General features: G+C 46.4%; 1 protein-coding gene across 1 annotated transcript in view; it reads right to left on the bottom strand.

The window, feature by feature from the left end:
• The window catches only part of STPG1 (sperm tail PG-rich repeat containing 1), a 52,370-nt gene that overhangs the window by 20,740 nt on the left and 15,287 nt on the right, over positions 1 to 16,343 (bottom strand). Inside the window, exons 4-5 of the mRNA XM_081225636.1 lie at positions 13,145 to 13,263; positions 2,649 to 2,750 (exon numbers count right to left, since the gene is read on the bottom strand). Of these exons, the coding sequence (XP_081081762.1) occupies positions 2,649 to 2,750; positions 13,145 to 13,263 (221 nt within the window). The remainder of the gene's footprint in view (positions 1 to 2,648; positions 2,751 to 13,144; positions 13,264 to 16,343) is intronic.

The raw sequence follows: 16,343 nt of genomic DNA, 5'->3' as shown, positions 1-16,343 counted from the left end.
GGGAAGGTCTGCAATAAAGAAACCTCTCTAGCTTTGGTTTTTGTTTTTTTTTTTTTCTTTTAATATTTATTTATTTATTTATTTATTTTAGTTGCTCTGGGACTTAGTTGCAGCATGCAGGGTCTTTGTTGTGACATGTTTAGTTGCAGTGTGTAAGCTCTTAGCTGCAGCACGTGGACTCCTTAGTTGCAGCATGCATGTGGGATCCAGTTCCCGGACCAGGGATTGAACCCAGGCCCCCTGCATTGGGAGTGCAGAGTCTTACCCACTGGACCACCAGGGAAGTCCCATGTCTAGCTTTGTTTAAACAGCCTTTCCCAACCTTCCTGCATCATAGAACCTTTTGGCCTAAGATACCTACTAACATACTCTTTGGGAAAAACTGTACTAAAAAAATTCCTATTCGAGGCAAAGTTTCATAAAGCATTGCAGTAGAATTAGTCTGAGTTTAACTGAAGTTGACAGTCACTCACCAACCCTCTCCACCCCTTGGCTTTCTTTTCATTGCCAGGCCTCTGGTCTCCAATTTGGCCACATTCTGGCATTTGTGAACCTTTCTCCAGCTCTTCCAGAGCCACTGCTGCCACCACACCAATACAGAAAGGCCATGGACACCTCCTCCCACCTGCCCCATTTAACTTCCTAGTCTGTCCCGTGAATACTTCTGGAGCAAAGCTTTGGAATACAGTCGTGAAGCTCTTCAGATGATTTGAATGTAGGCGGATGACAGGTCCTCTCAAAAGGCTGGGTGCTGTTGCTCCAATAGTCATCAGGAAGTTTTTAAAACATGTTGACCCACAGAGTCTTTTGGTCAGCCTCACCCAGAGAGGCACGCTCCTGCTGGCCATACTAGCTCCAGTAAGGCAGACCTTTCTCTGACGGGAACTACTTTTAATTCCCTCAGGGAATTGGGATCTGGAAACAAGAGGCACTGAATGTGAAAGGCAGCAAAAAAAGGGGCGGAAGAATGAAAGTCTCGTCCAATTTGGGGAGGAACTAGGCGAGATGTGGGGATCTCCTGACAGACTTCCACCAACCACTTAAGGTCCCTTCCCAAGGATATAGGAACTTACGTGTTTACAAACAGAAATAGAAACCCCCATATCCATCACAGCGGGGAGAGGAAGCCTGAACAACTCACCTTCTGCCTTCTTTTGGGTTTGGTCTGAATTTTTTAAAGACCTGATTATATCCTGTCATGCACAGAGCTTCCCTTGGACCCCTTCTTCTCCAGGCGGCCCAGCCGCATCATTTGGAAAGTTACTACATGGAAAGCCTAGCAGGGAATCGATGGTGTGCTCTGATTCAGTGCCTTCTCTGGCACCAGGCAGGAATGGGCAGTGCCATTATTTGGCAACGTCTCAGAGAGAAAACCTAGGTGCTGCAGGAAGTCTTGTTTGTGACTCAGGTGGTGACAATCATAACATTCAACATGATTATAATGCTCTGCAATTTCAAAGACTATTTTACTCATTGCAGCGTCAATTTGCCCATCGCCTCCAGGGAGTCTCCACTCGATGAGGCAACTGGGACACAGAGGGTGACGTGCTTGAGGTCACATCAAGAACCCACAGCTGAGTCAAGATTGGGTCTTAAGTCCTGTCTCCTGGGCCAGGCCATTGTGAGATGGCACTTCTTTTGCAGATCGCTTTGGAGTCTCTTTACTCTCAGGGCTTGGGACAGGAGAAGTAGAGGCGTGGTTGTTCTGGGAACTCACTGGGGGCATGTGCAGCCTCAACGTCTTTGTTAATAAGGAGTTAACTCCAAAGTCGGTTTTCTCCTTGAGTATTCAACCCTGCCAAGCTTGAATTCCAATAAGTGGCTGCATTCAGTGTGTCTTAAATGGTCTCTTTGTGTGTGGTTTTAAAAAAAAAAAAATCAATTCCAGTGTCAGGTATCGTAATACATTTTTGCAAGAGATTATTATAACTTTTAAAGGGACAGACGGCATATGTGTTTTGTTAATGCTGGAGTTTGGGTTTGCTTTCTTTTTCACTTTCCTCCCTCAGCTAGTCTTACCCTACTTTGACCCTTTCCCCTTGTTATATCTATTTTTCTTGCCAACTGATAGGTGTTCAAATAAAGACTATCCTTGCCCAGGTCTGGTCAGAGACATTGGAACTTCATTTAGCTACTTGACGGTTGTAGCCTTCCACAAAGATAAAGACCCACATCTTACAAAGGAGAGAAATGGGGAGGAGAGGAATATCCCTAAATTACCTGCCTGCTGCCTGTTTTCTTTTTGGTCCCATCAGATATCTCAGTAACTCGAATAACCAAATTAGATTAAGCAGTGTAAAAAGTCCTATTAGGGCAAGATGTATAATCATAACTTTTTTCCTGGTTTGCCTAAAAATCTCAAGAAAACATTTGTAAGCCCATTCCACGCTGACAAAATTGATTTTGGATGAGCAGGTCCTGAATATTCTTCTAGCTTCTCTTCCCACTCTGGCAATGCATAGCAGTGGGGAAAAAAATTCCTTAAAGACATAGGCTCCAGTTTACCTGCAGGAAATTTGAGGAGGCTGTTAAACTCTCTAATTAGAACTACGGGCCTTTGGAGAGAAGGGACCAGTTGTCCAATGTATGATTATGCAATGAATGAAGGAAAGTACCGAGCAGTTAACGTTCAGAGAAGGAGTTCTCACCATAGAGGGAAAAGTACATGTCCCTTTCTTGGACAATGACACACTGTCAAACATAGGTGACTGGTGAATGACGTTGTAGAACCCAGGACCTGGGATATCATCCTGAAAGGGAAGAGAACGTAGTGTCATTGGGATACTTTCAATTCCATGGTGCTTTTCTGCAAGCTTTACATCCATTAACACTAAGCCTTCCTGTAATCCTCTGGGACAGGCAGGGATGCCACCTCGTGGATGACAGCCGGGCTCCACCAATTCCTGACCTGCCCAGTCACCGTCTCAGTTAGCAAGCACTGGGACTGGAATTCCACCTCGGGTCTGGGACCCCCCAGGGCCCTTGCTCTTTCCACTGTGCTATACTGCCTTCCAGGAGAATGCTGTTGTTTCTTTGTGCCATTAGAGATATGAGCAGAAAATGCAATCCTGAGTGCGGCAGTGGCTGTGCAGTGTGTGTGTGCAGTGTGTGTGTCAGTGTGTGTTGACTGGGTTCACCAAACCCACGGCGAGGGAAGGGTGACCGATTTCATGTTCACCACACCCCACCTGACTCAGCTTCCTCCCCAGCCTTTCAGAAGAGAAACCAGGGAGTGTTTCTGTTTATAAAGCAAAATGAAACAAAAACAACCTTCATCCCAAACAAGACCATTTCTAACTCTCAGACAAAAAGAGGCAGGTTCATGGGGCTCAAGTCCTAAGTGATGTGGGTACGTTAGAGAGGAACAAACAAAAGCTTGATTTCTAAGCTCATTGCTGCTGTGGCAGTTAGTTGGGCTTGCGTCTCATTTCCCATGCTAGTTACCAGGGGGAAGTAAATGTTGACAGAAGTTGGCCAGGCAAGTGACATGAAATGATAAGGATGCCCCACCGTCTCAAGAGTTTACTGGGTGCCTCCTTGGTGCCAAGAACTTTTCAAAGTTTGTCTCGTTTAATCCCCTGGTGAGAAAGGGATGCCCCCATTTTATAGATGGAGACACTGAGGCACGTAGAGATGAACTTGCCCAAGGTCCCACTGCTGTCAGTGGCAGCACCTGAATTCAGTGCTACATGATGGTGTACACAAGCCTTTTGCAGTGGGGCTATTATCAGGTCCATTTTAAGGAAAGTGAAGCCTGGAGACTTTGGGGCCGCAGCTAGTAAATGGTGAAGCGCAGATTTAAACCCAGGCAGCCTGACTCCAGAGCTTGCTACCTCCAAGACCTGCCACCCAGGCTCCTCCTGTCCCCACCATCCCTACTGCCTTCCTCAGAGCAGAGAGAGAGCTCAAGGCACCATCAGGGCCTTCAAGGACTCTCCAGTGTGGCCCAAGCAGTGTGTGATTATGGTTTAATATAAGGGCTATTAACAGGTTCTTCTGTGCTGAATTTTAAATGCAGTGAACCTTTGAGCCTTGCAGGTGGGGGCAGGGGAGCTGATTCCTACCTTGTAGGTGATTATGGTCCCTGGTGGACAGAGGGGGAGCTGACTACCAGGAGAGTGAGGCAGGAGATGCAGGAGATGCAGCCCGACCAGAAGAGCCCTGGCATGTGGGTGCGATTTGAGGTGCTACAGGAAGGAACAGAAAGAGGTTTTTCTAAGGGGCTGTTTGCAGGACTGGCGTATGGGTTTTTTGGGGGGTTTGGGGGGTTTTTTGGGGTTTTTAAAATTTTATTTATTTATTTTTGGCTGTGTTGGGTCTTCGTTGCTGCACGCGGGCTTTCTCTAGTTGTGGCGAGCAGGGGCTACTCTTCGTTGCGGTGCACAGGCTTCTGAGTGTTGGTGGCTTCTCTTGTTGTGGAGCACGGGCTCTAGGCACGCAGGCTTCAGTAGTTGTGGCACGTGGGCTCAGTAGCTGTGGCTCGCGGGCTCTAGAGCGCAGGCTCAGTAGTTGTGGCACACAGGCTTAGTTGCTCCACGGCATGTGGGATCTTCCCGGACCAGGGCTCAAACCCGTGTCCCCTGCATTGGCAGGCGGATTCTTAACCACTGCGCCACCAGGAGGGCCCTAAAAGTACTGTTGTTCTGATTTCAAAAGCAGGGAAACCCACGGCATATGTTTATTGATGGTCACTGCATGCCGGGCACCGTTCTGAGTACTTTATACACGCTAGCTCATTTAATCCTCATTTTAAAGATGAGAAGACAGGGCCCAAAGGGATAAGGACCAAGGTCACGCAGCAAGTAACAGAGCCAGAATTTGAACCCAGGCAGTGTGAGGACAATCTACTCTTGACCACTAAGCCAAACTAACTCTCAGACGAGTGCAGGATAAAATGTGCAGGATAAAAGGAAAAACAATCCCGCTGAGTTTTGAATTAGGATTCTAGCATCAGTGCTGCTACTAGCTAAGTAACCTTGATCTAGTCACCTCTCTAGACCTCAGTTTCCTCATGTGTAAATCAGAGATGTTGCACTAAATGACTTCGGGCACCTTTTAGCTTCCAGAGTCCCTACAGTGAGGGAAAGCTGAAGCAGGAAATGTAACTGCAACTCTTCTAGGTTTAAAGAATAAACAGTCTTGGACATCTCCAGCCCCCTGTCTGCTGCCACACCCCCAACACCAGCATCAGCCCACAGGAATCTTCTGGGCACCTATATGTGTCTGAGGATCTCGGGTTGCCAGATAAAACACAGGCCTGCAAGGCTGCCCCATCCCACCCTGCCCAGTTAAATGTGAATTTCAGATAAACAACAAAAAGCTATTTTAGTATAAGTAGGTCCCAATCAATACTTGGGATATACTTATACTAAAGTAGTTTGTTATTTATCTGAAACTCTAAATTAAGAATCCTGCATTTTTATCTGCTAAATCTGGCAACCCTACTGGACCTTAATCACATTTTAATTCTGCCACATTGCAAACTGGCTTGAGTCACCTCTTAGCCTGGAGGGAGAGGGTGCTGCCTATTTGCTGTTAGTGAATATCCAAGAAGGGTCCTCCAGGCAGCAGGATGCTGGGGCTTGCCAGTGGTGGCTCAGGAGGGCGACTGTTAAATATTCAGAAATGTTGCTCCGTGGTAGCTTGAAATTGACCAGAGTGGGGGGCGGTATTTACACCACAGAGATTGGCCAATGCTCTAAATCAGAACTTTCTTTGTGGAGGAGAGAGCTGGTTTACCAGCACACCACCACCTGCACTCCATACCAAGTTAAGTTTCAAAGCTGCCTGGAGGGAAAGGTCCAGCTGTAGGGAGTTCAAGCTTTCTCCTGCAAAAGCTAGAGGTGGTGGATGGCTCCCTGGGAGGGCAATAAAAGCCCAACCTTTGGCCTCTGGGATAACAGCTCATGTGACTAATGTTACATGAGGTTGATGAGTTCTGGCCTCTCAGCATCTCCCAGAGAGTGAGAATCCAAGTCGAAACTGGTGTGAACTCAGCCAGCCCTTGGCTTCTTGGCCAAGACCACCCAGAAGGCAAAAACCAAATAAACCAACCAAATAAAATGGGTGTGGGGAGGGAGAAGGGAAGAGCACTATTTATTATTATTATTTTTTTTTGCGGTACGCGGGCCTCTCACTGTTGTGGCCTCTCCCGTTGCGGAGCACAGGCTCCAGACGCGCAGGCTCAGCGGCCATGGCTCACGGGCCCAGCCTCTCCGCGGCATGTGGGATCTTCCCGGACCGGGGCACGAACCCGCGTCCCCTGCATCGGCAGGCGGACTCTCAACCACTGTGCCACCAGGGAAGACCAGGAGCACTACTCATTTGAGCTCTGCTGACTGCCTGTTGTGCGTTCCACGGGGAGCTCTGCGCCAGGGCTACACCCGTTGTCCCCTGTGCACGTGAAGACTGAATGAGTCAATGCACATCCCACCGGCCTCATCATTACCAGTCCTCAAGTTGCCACAACAGCCTCAAGGGAGCCAGGACTTTCCCTCAGCGGTGGTTAAAGGCCCTCAGAGCGGGATGGAGCAAGAGACGATTGGCTGATGTTGCTGGGCAACATTTGGTGGAAATGCACTTTGAGAGCTCTTTTGAAGGATTAAAGTCCCAAATGGGCAGCACGTGCAAAGGGCGGGACACAGATTGACATTCACTTGACCTTGGGATAGGTTTAGAGAGGTCATGAGGAGGAGGGGAAGAGAGGGAGCAGGGCATTTACCCCCTCACCCCAGGCAGCTCCTTAGGGTATGGGAGGGCCTAATGTCCACAACCTGGACCCAGTCACATCTGCACACAGCCTGGATTTTCTCGTCCCAATTTCATAGATTCTGTCCAATTAAGACTTTCAGGTTTGTCAACCCATTTCCTGGTTGGAAAATGCGCTCTCTGCTGGATCATTGGCCAAAGCCCACAACACTAGAGCTGCCTTTTGACCCTTCAGGGATATTCCGCCCTGCTTTGGTCTATTTTGGGGGTGGCCAGCTGGGGTTCTCAGGAGTGCACAAGATGAATGAAAACTAAGAGTCTGGGCTTCCCTGGTGGCGCAGTGGTTGAGAGTCCGCCTGCCGATGCAGGGGACACGGGTTCGTGCCCCTATCCCGGAAGATCCCACATGCCGCGCAGCGGCTGGGCCCGCGAGCCATGGCCGCGGAGCCTGTGTGTCCGGAGCCTGTGCTCCGCAACGGGAGAGGCCACAGCAGTGAGAGGCCCGCGTACAGCAAAAAAAAAAAAAAAAAGAAAAAAAAAGAAAACTAAGAGTCTGCGGAAGGGCTAGCGGTATATAACAGGAGGAAGACACGCCTGAGGTGGAAACAGAGCCCTGTCCTGTGGTTAACCCACTGGCAAAAGTGCCCAGGAATTTGAGGTTCCTGCGGGAACAACTTCCTTTTACAAATGCCTCTGGTCTTAGGGTCTCAGGACAATGCATCCATCCACCCTTTTCTCAGGCTGATGTAGCCAAAGTGGTGATAGCATGGGCCAGAAGACAGGAGAGCCAGTGTCTGCCCCCAGGGCACGTCCCCTCACTGGGCCTCAGCCCCCTCATCTGTGAACCCGCAAAGAGGCAAGTGCGGGTGTGGAGGTCTATAGTTTTCAACCCCACTCCGGGCCTCCATGAGGAACTCAGGGAAAGGGGGCCCGATTGGCAGTGGCTTCGAGCAGCAAGTCCCCTTTACCCGCTCCACCGACGGGCCTCAGCATGGGATGCCGTCACAGATGGGGCCTCTCTGCTGAGCCCAGGGATTTCGGGGTCACTGAAGCCCTTCTGGTTCAAACTGTCTACAACCCTGAGAAGTGCCCCTTGTAAGACGCCCTTCCTCCTTTCTGCTTTCTCCCCTCTCCCCGCCCCAACTCCATACACTAATGTCTGGCATCAAAGTTTCCATGCCTCTGATAGCAGAGGAGAAGGGAGAGGCAGGGAGCATACTTCAAGCAAGAAAATGACACCTTTTTGTTCAGAATGGGGATCTCAGAAATGAAAGATCCCTGGGCGCCCTCAGGGAGCAACCAGGAAAAGTGGGATGAGTTCTCTCTTTTTTTTTTTTTTTTTTTTTTTTTGCGGTACCCGGGCCTCTCACTGTTGTGGCCTCTCCCGTTGCGGAGCACAGGCTCCGGACGCGCAGGCTCAGCGGCCATGGGCCACGGGCCCAGCCGCTCTGCAGCGTGTGGGATCCTCCCAAACCGGGGCACGAACCGGCGTCCCCCACATCAGTAGGCGGACTCTCAACCACTGCGCCACCAGGGAAGCCCCAGGATGAGTTCTCTTGAGGAGATTGTTTCTTAGTGGCCCAGGTGAAGAGCAGGTGGGGGGGGAAGCCCAGGGACACTGGCCACCTGGGCAGACGAAAATGGGGACCAGGTCTTTGCCCATCGCTGGCCTGGCTGGGTTGGAAACAGAGTCAGACATGAGAAGCCAAACCTGCATTTTCAAAGCATCGGTTTACATCAGTACCGTCTCTGAGCACCCGTGCTCCTCTTTTGCAGAGCCCTCCTCTTTGTTAACTCTGGTGTCAGCTCGTTAGCAGGCCTTTGAAATCCCCTGAATGGAATGTGCGCCAAGACTCAATTCAACAAGCACACACTGAAGTCTGCTGTGGGCCAGGGCCCAGGAGGGGGCACCAGGATACAGGCGGTTGGCAGCTTAGATGTTCTAGGAATGGGATGGAGGAGACGCAGCAAAGCAATGCAAGATGGGTGGGACAAGTTCTCGTGGCTCGTAGACTTGAGTTGGGATCATTCATTCGACCCATTTTTGAGGGGCTTTGGGGGTCTGGAAAGGACAATGACTGCTGCCCAAGGAGTTCCGGCTGGGTGGAGACAAGATGTGCATGCCCATTACCACCCTGCCAAGCAGAAGGTGCTCGGGCATTCAGGGGAAGGTGTGCTGGCTTCCACCCGGGAGACGCCAGGAAACGGTGTGGGAGCCTGGAGCTGCTGCCAGGCTCGTCCTCACTCTGCCTGACCCTGGCTGTGCCACGTACTTAACCCTCTTTGTGTCTCAGAGTCATTATCTGAAAAGTGGGGATAATAACGGGACTTAGCTCCCGTTATCCCCATCGATGATGGGGATTAAATGAGTTCATAAAGGCAACATCTTCAAGGGGAGCCTGGCACACTGTCTGTGCCAGCCAAGTGTTTGCAGTTTCCACCAGCGTGTCCTGCAGACCCCTGAGGAAGGGGTGCTGGTGACTGATATGGAAGAGGTCAGGCTTCTAGAGCAGGAAGGTCGGGCAGACCCCACTGTGGTTCAAACACGCAGCTGAGTGCACATGTGGGGAAATTATCCCCTTGAATGTGGCGGTCTCTGCAAACTGAACTTCCTTTCATTGAAAAAAATCTCTGACATTGGGCTTCCCTGGTGGCGCAGTGGTTGAGAATCTGCCTGCTAATGCAGGGGACACGGGTTCGAGCCCTGGTCTGGGAAGGTCCCACATGCCGCGGAGCCACTAGGCCCGTTGAGCCACAACTACTGAGCCTGCGCGTCTGGAGGCCGTGCTCCGCAACGAGAGAGGCCGCGATAGTGAGAGGCCCGCGCACCTCGATGAAGAGTGGCCCCCGCTTGCCACAACTAGAGAAAGCCCTCGCACAGAAATGAAGACCCAACACAGCCAAAAAAAATAATAATAATAAATAAATAAATAAAAAGTCAAGCATTTGAAGCCCTTTAAAAAAAAAAAAAGAAAAATCTCTGACATTAAAAAATGCATTTAAAAATATCCCTGGTCTGGTGCCTTATCAAGGCAATAAGTGAACCGTATTAACTTTGTACAATTTCACCACAAATTAAACACTGTCCTGCTTACCACTGGGGAGGGTGGATTTGCTGTCAGGCTATGTCTGAAATTAACAAGTATTTTAAAATTGTGCATCTAGAGGAAAGGGTGTCTGTATCCTACCAGTATCCCTTCATGTGTGCCTGGAAGGGATTAATCAGGTTTAGGATCATGGAATAGTAATCCCTGGCAAGGGCCTACCTATTATAACATCCTTATTTTTAAGATGAGGAAACAGAGGTGCAAAGACTTTAAGGGAGTGTCCTTAGCGTTACACAGCTTGGGAAATAGTGACCACAATCCAGGGTGGCATGGGGACAGAATCGGGAGGTGGGGGAGGAAAGTGTCTCTCGGGTGGCTGGGCTATGCTCTGTCCCAGATTAGGCATGTCTCTTCATGCCCCCAGTGTCAGCAGCACATCTGTAAATAACTGTAAAATATTCAGGGAAGCAGACTTCATTTCTAGCAGCCAAAATTGCCAGTCTGGACACCGAGCTCAGTGAAGGATTCCTCGTACACAGCAGTCAGATTCTCATGGGGGATGTGAGCTGGGCAAAGAGGCCCTGAAGTTTCTCTCCAAAGTCAGACTGATAAGGTAAGAGCACATTTCAGAGGGCACTGATTCTCTGTGTTAAAGGTGTGCTAGGGGCTTCCCTGGTGGCGCAGTGGTTGAGAGTCCGCCTGCCGATACAGGGGACATGGGTTCGTGCCCCGGTCCGGGAAGATCCCACATGCCGCGGAGCGGCTGGGCCCATGAGCCATGGCCGCTGAGCCTGCGCGTCTGGAGCCTGTGCTCTGCAACGGGAGAGGCCACAACAGTGAGAGGCCCGCGTACCGCAAAAAAAAAAAAAAAAAAAAAAAAAAAGGTGTGCTAGATGTGTCACAGAATGAATGTGAGGACACAATCAAGTCATGAGATGAGGCACAGGGTGTGTACGATTAATGTCATAAGAAGGGTGGTGAGACACCAGAGTTTTAAAATCTGCTTTTAATTTGTATTGCCTCACTAAATTATTGGGTGATGTTAAACAGAATTCTTAACTTCTCAATGCCCATCCCTCTCAGGAAAAATGAAAATAATGAGCTGGCAATAAGACATTTTCTTCCTGTTTTTATAGCTTGAAGAACCTAAAAAAGTATAATAATCCAAACTGTACATTTCAAATGAGGAAACTGAAGCCCGGAAAAGTCAAGCGATTAGTCTAAACCCAGTCAGCTAGTAACAGAGCAAAACCCAGGGGACAGGGTTTATGGATCCCATGCCCTTTCTAAAAAATTCCATACTTATTTACAAAGTGCTTTCAAATGCTTAGATGAACGTTTTCACATTGTCAGACCAACACAACCACGTTTGAAAAGTACTAATCAAATTTCTGAGCTATTTCTCTCTTTATCGGATGCTGCCTATAGCTCTGGCTGGCTGCCACCTTGGTTCCTTCAGCAGAAAAATTTCTGAAAAGTAATAGTCATTTAAAATGCAAACTTTAAAAGCCAGACCATTCAGTTTCTGGATTTAAGTCTTCAGAACATGATCATGTAGAATGGGGCCTACGCACACGACATCTTCCCCTATCTTGAGCTTGGTCTGTTTGGCGGAAGCATTTTCAGAAACTCACTCGCTGACTTTCACAGATGGACTTGATGGCTTTGTGGGCCACAGAGGGAGGTGTGGTGCCATGTGTGGACAGAGCATGAGGCTTAGGAGTGAGCTGGGTCTGGGTTTGAGGTCTAATTCTTTCAACGTTGATTCAGCCGATATTCATGTGGGGCCTCTTATGTGTCAAACCCTGCATTGTGAGACCTCGGGTGGGTCAGTCATTTAACTTCCCTAAGCCCGGGTTTCCTCTTCTGTTAAATTAAGGTATAAACCCTTCCTCTTAGCATTGTTCAGAGGATTAGAAATATGGTCTAAAACTGGTTTCACGCATAGTAGGGATCGGTAAATGGTGGCTGTCATTATTTTTATTGGAGATTGGCTGCAGATATCTGAGAGATGGACAGTATATTATCGGTAAATTGACAAATGGAAAACCAGACAAAAAAGAGACAGAGAGACAGATGGACAGTTAAAACATAGAGAGGAGGGCTTCCCTGATGGAGCAGTGGTTGAGAGTCCGTCTGCCGATGCAGGGGACACGGGTTCGTGCCCCGGTCCGGGAAGGTCCCATATGCCGCGGAGCGGCTGGGCCCGTGAGCCATGGCCGCTGGGCCTGTGCGTCCGGAGCCTGTGCTCCGCAACGGGAGAGGCCACAACAGTGAGAGGCCCGCGTACCGCAAAAAAAAAAAAAAAAAACATAGAGAGGAAACTCCTGAGCGGATAGCTTATTTATCACCGTTGGAGAAAAACTGCAAGTAATTAAAAATATATGTGTTTGTGTACACACACACTATATTCTTTACTACTTGCTTTCTTGGAATCCTAAAATATCAGAAGTGGAGGGAACTTAAACATTCTCTAGCTCAGCGCTCTTGTTTACAAAGGAGGAAACAGGCCAAGGGGCACAGGGCTTGCCGAGGACTCACCTGCGTTCAGGACCCAGATCTCCCCATCCCCTCTCGCCATCTTGGCGAGGGGGTAGGATGAAAAACATTTTTAGAATGCAGCAAAAGGTAACTGACATGATGACTCCTCCAAAAGAATGTTATTCTAAAGGTCCTAGTTAAACGAATAAAGGAATGAAGATGTTAAAAGACTCTTGCGTCTGCGAGTTGCTTCCTCCCCCTGCTGGTGAGAGGGGAGAATATCAGACCTGGGCTTTCAGCCGGTGAAATTACAGAAGTTAGGTGAGGACCCGGCAGGACCCAAGCAGAACGTTCCAGATCAAAGAGAAAAAGAGACACAGATATTTGGGGAAGAGGGTAAGGAAGGCGGAAATGCAGGAACAGTTCTAACACATTGTCAAAGGAAGCTTAAAAAAGAGGGGGGTGTCATCACAAAGGTAATTTTACGTTTATTAGACTCGTTTATTTTTCCTTTTATGTTATTTGAAGAACGTCTTGTTCTTCCTGTCATGTTTTGAGTGAGGCTGGGGGGAGGGGGGAGGAAAGGATTTTTATCTTTTACTTCATACGTCTGGGATTTTTGCATATTTGATTTTTATAGTAATTTTTAAAATACATTTCTTGTTAAAAAACGTTTAGTTTCAGTGTGGGCCCATAAGTCCAGACATGTTTTCCACTGGATTTAATATCTTTCCAGCTCATTCCTCCAGCCCAGTCAGAGCGCACAGCTGGAGAGGGTGCTGCAGCTCCTTGGATGACACTGCCCTCTACTGGTCACAGAGGCAGACGCACCAGCCAGACTCGCGTGTCTGTCCCCTGAGGCTAAAATCCAGACTAAAAGTAAAGCATCTCTAAGACAACGTCATTACCTTTTTATGGTAAAACCTCTTGGCTTGACTATTAAATCCTTTTTTTTCTGATTCTGGAATCCTGGAAGGCTGATATTTAAAAGGAATGGAGGATTGTGTTGGATACGCAGCAGTAAAACCTAAACAACAAAAATAGAATAAAAAATAGCACAAAACACAGAACTGACGAATGCACAAAATACAGAGCTATCTGTTAACATTTTATTTTAAACGGAATAAAAAGAGAAACTTGCCTTTTGACAAGAGATAAACATGAAACTGGATTTTTTTTAAAGACCCTCTTAGTAATTTATTGATTCCCGCCCCGCCATCCACCCCCCGCAACCCCGCACCCAAGCACCTCCAGCTCTTAAACTAGTGAGACTTGGTCACACAGCTGAAGCATATTATCAAGGGAAGAGGAAGGATCTGACAGGAAAGGCGTTCTTGCCAAGGAGGAAGGGGACACAAAACCATTTGGAGCAGCCTTGGAAGAGAGCCAGGCAGGGGGACAGAGCAAGAGTCCTCACTCATCCTCAGCCTAGAGTCACAGATCAGCGAAGCACCGTAAAGATACAGAGAGGTCAGGAAACCCCAGAGCAGAGTGGGGCTCGCGCTCATTCTTCAGGACACAGTGCAACACAAGTGTAAGTTTAGGTTTCTGCTTTGAGCAGACTTGGGGTGAAAAAGCAGAAGGGGATCATTTATAGAAAATCAAGTTAAAATTTTATATGTCTGGGTTGTGATGTATAAATGATATATGAACTCCCCCTTTTCCTTCCTTCCACTCCCGATGAATGGTGCAGAGAACCAGAGAAGAGAGAGCTACACAGAGAAAGAGTTCCAGAGACGTGCACTAGGTTCCCCTCAAGTAGCTTCCCGAGTATCAATCAGCCCAGGCATGTGAGAAAACTCCCCAAGGGGAAAGATTCACCTGAAGAAGTTAGGGTAAACAATACCTGAACACTGGGAACAGGAATAGCTCCTGTTCCCACAAGTCAGAGTGGAAAACCTCATAATTCATGGGACACAAGGAGAATATGCAGAAGGGTTTTGCCTCAGAAATAGGGTAAAATTACCCCTAGGCTAAATGCTTCTCTGGTTCCAGCTAACAAAGCTTAAAAGCAAGACTTGAAAAAATCAAACTTCCCAAGTAATTTAACTGCATCCCAGAACAAAGCACAAGAATTCATAGGACTACTAAAATATACAGTACCCAACAGGTAAAAATAACTGGCATTTGATTAAAAATTAATGGGCATACAAAGAAGGGGAAAAATGCAATTCACAATGAGGAGAAAATAAACAATCGATCAAATCCAACTCAGAAATGATATAGATGATAGAATACAAGAACATTACATTATTACAATAATAATTGCATTTGATATGTTCAAGAAGCTGGAAAAAAGATTGAACTTATTAAGTGGGTACATGGAAGATATCAAGAAGATCCAAATCAAACTTCTACAGATGAAAACTAAAAAGTCTGAGATTAAGAATACACTAGACACTGCAGAAAAAAGACTAGTGAACTTGAAGACATTGAAATACAAACTATTCAAAACAAAACACAGAGAGAAAAAGGACTAAAAAATACAGAGTATCAGTGAGCTTTGTGAAAACTTCAAGGAACCTAATATATGTTCCACAGAAGAGAGGTGGGAGAGAGGAAATAGAAAAAAATTTTTCAAGAAAAAAGTAGCTGAAATTTTCCAGATTTGATTTAAAAAAAACATAAACCTGCAGATCAAAGAAAGGCAGTGAAACTCAGGCACATGAAATAGGAATTTAACTACACCAAGGCACATAATAATCAAATTGCTTTTTGTTTTTTTACTTTTAATTTATTTTTTTAAAGTTTTTGGCCTCACCACATAGCATGTGGGGATCCCAGTTCCCTGACCAGAGATCAAACCTGTGCCCCCTGCAGTGGAAGCACAGCGTCCTAACCACTGGACAGCCAGGGAAGTCCCCATCAAATTGCCTTTTTAAAGTGATAGGAAGTCATAAAATCAGGCAGAGAAAAAAAGACACATAACACACAAAGCAACAAATATAAGAATAACAGCAGATGACCATCAGAAACAACATCTGTTAAGGTACCAGAAGGGAAAAACTATCGCCCTAGAATCCTGTACCCTGTAAAAATAGCTCTCAAAGATGAAAGCAAAATAAAGACTTTTGAAGATATACAAAAACTAAAAGAATTAATCACCAGTAACCTGAAACTACAAGAAATAGAGGGAGTCCTTCAGGCAAGAGAAAAATGATACCGGTTGGAAATCTGGATCTACATAAAGGAATGAAGAGCTCTGGAACTAGTAAATATGTAGGTAAATGTAAAATGTAGAACCCTGAGTATAAATTGATGCATTTAGATATAAACATAAAATTTAAATCATTTTTAAAATAATTGACTATTTAAAGCAAAAATAATAACACTATTGTGGCATTTATAATGTATGTAGAAGACGTTTGACAGCAACAGTGCAAAGGCAAGGAAAGAAAAAATAAAAATATACTGTTGTAAGGTTCTTCTACTATATGTGAAGTGTAATACTATCCCTTGATGGTAGAATGTGATAAAATTAAAGATGTATATTATAAACTCTGTAGTACAGATCAGCAAACTTTTTCTATAAAGGGCCAGATAGTAAATATTGAAGGCTTTGCAGGCTCTATTGTCTCTATTGAAACCATTCAGCTCTGCCATTATAGAGTGAAAGAGCCACAGACAACACATAAACACATAAACAAATAGAGGTAACTATGTTCCAATAAAATTTTATTTATAGAAACAGGCCACAGGTCAGATTAGGCCCAAGGGCCAAAGTTTGCCAACCCTTGCTCTAAAGCAACCACAAAGAAAACACTGCAAAGAGTTATTCCTAAAATGCCAACAAAGTAGACAAAATAGAAACAAAAAAAAATTCAATACAAAAGAATCCAGAAAATGTAAATAAAGAACAGATGGGACAAATAGAAAGCAAATAGATAGATGGTAGGCTTAAACTCACACACCAATAAGCACATTAAATTTAAATAGTCTAAATATCCCAATTACAAGACAGAGATGGTTGGATTGGATAAAAAAAAAAGACCTAACTACATGATGTCTACAAGAAATATACTCAATATAAACCCAGGAATAGGTTAAAAGTAAAAGTATGGGGAAAAGATACACTATGCTATCAAAAGAAAGCTAGGTATTAATATC

This window comes from Mesoplodon bidens (assembly GCF_964165515.1).
Source record: "Mesoplodon bidens genome assembly, chromosome: 2".
NCBI classification, from domain to species: Eukaryota; Metazoa; Chordata; class Mammalia; order Artiodactyla; family Ziphiidae; genus Mesoplodon; species Mesoplodon bidens.
Note: the sequence above shows the minus strand (reverse complement) of the source record. Positions and strands in the feature narration are given on the sequence as shown.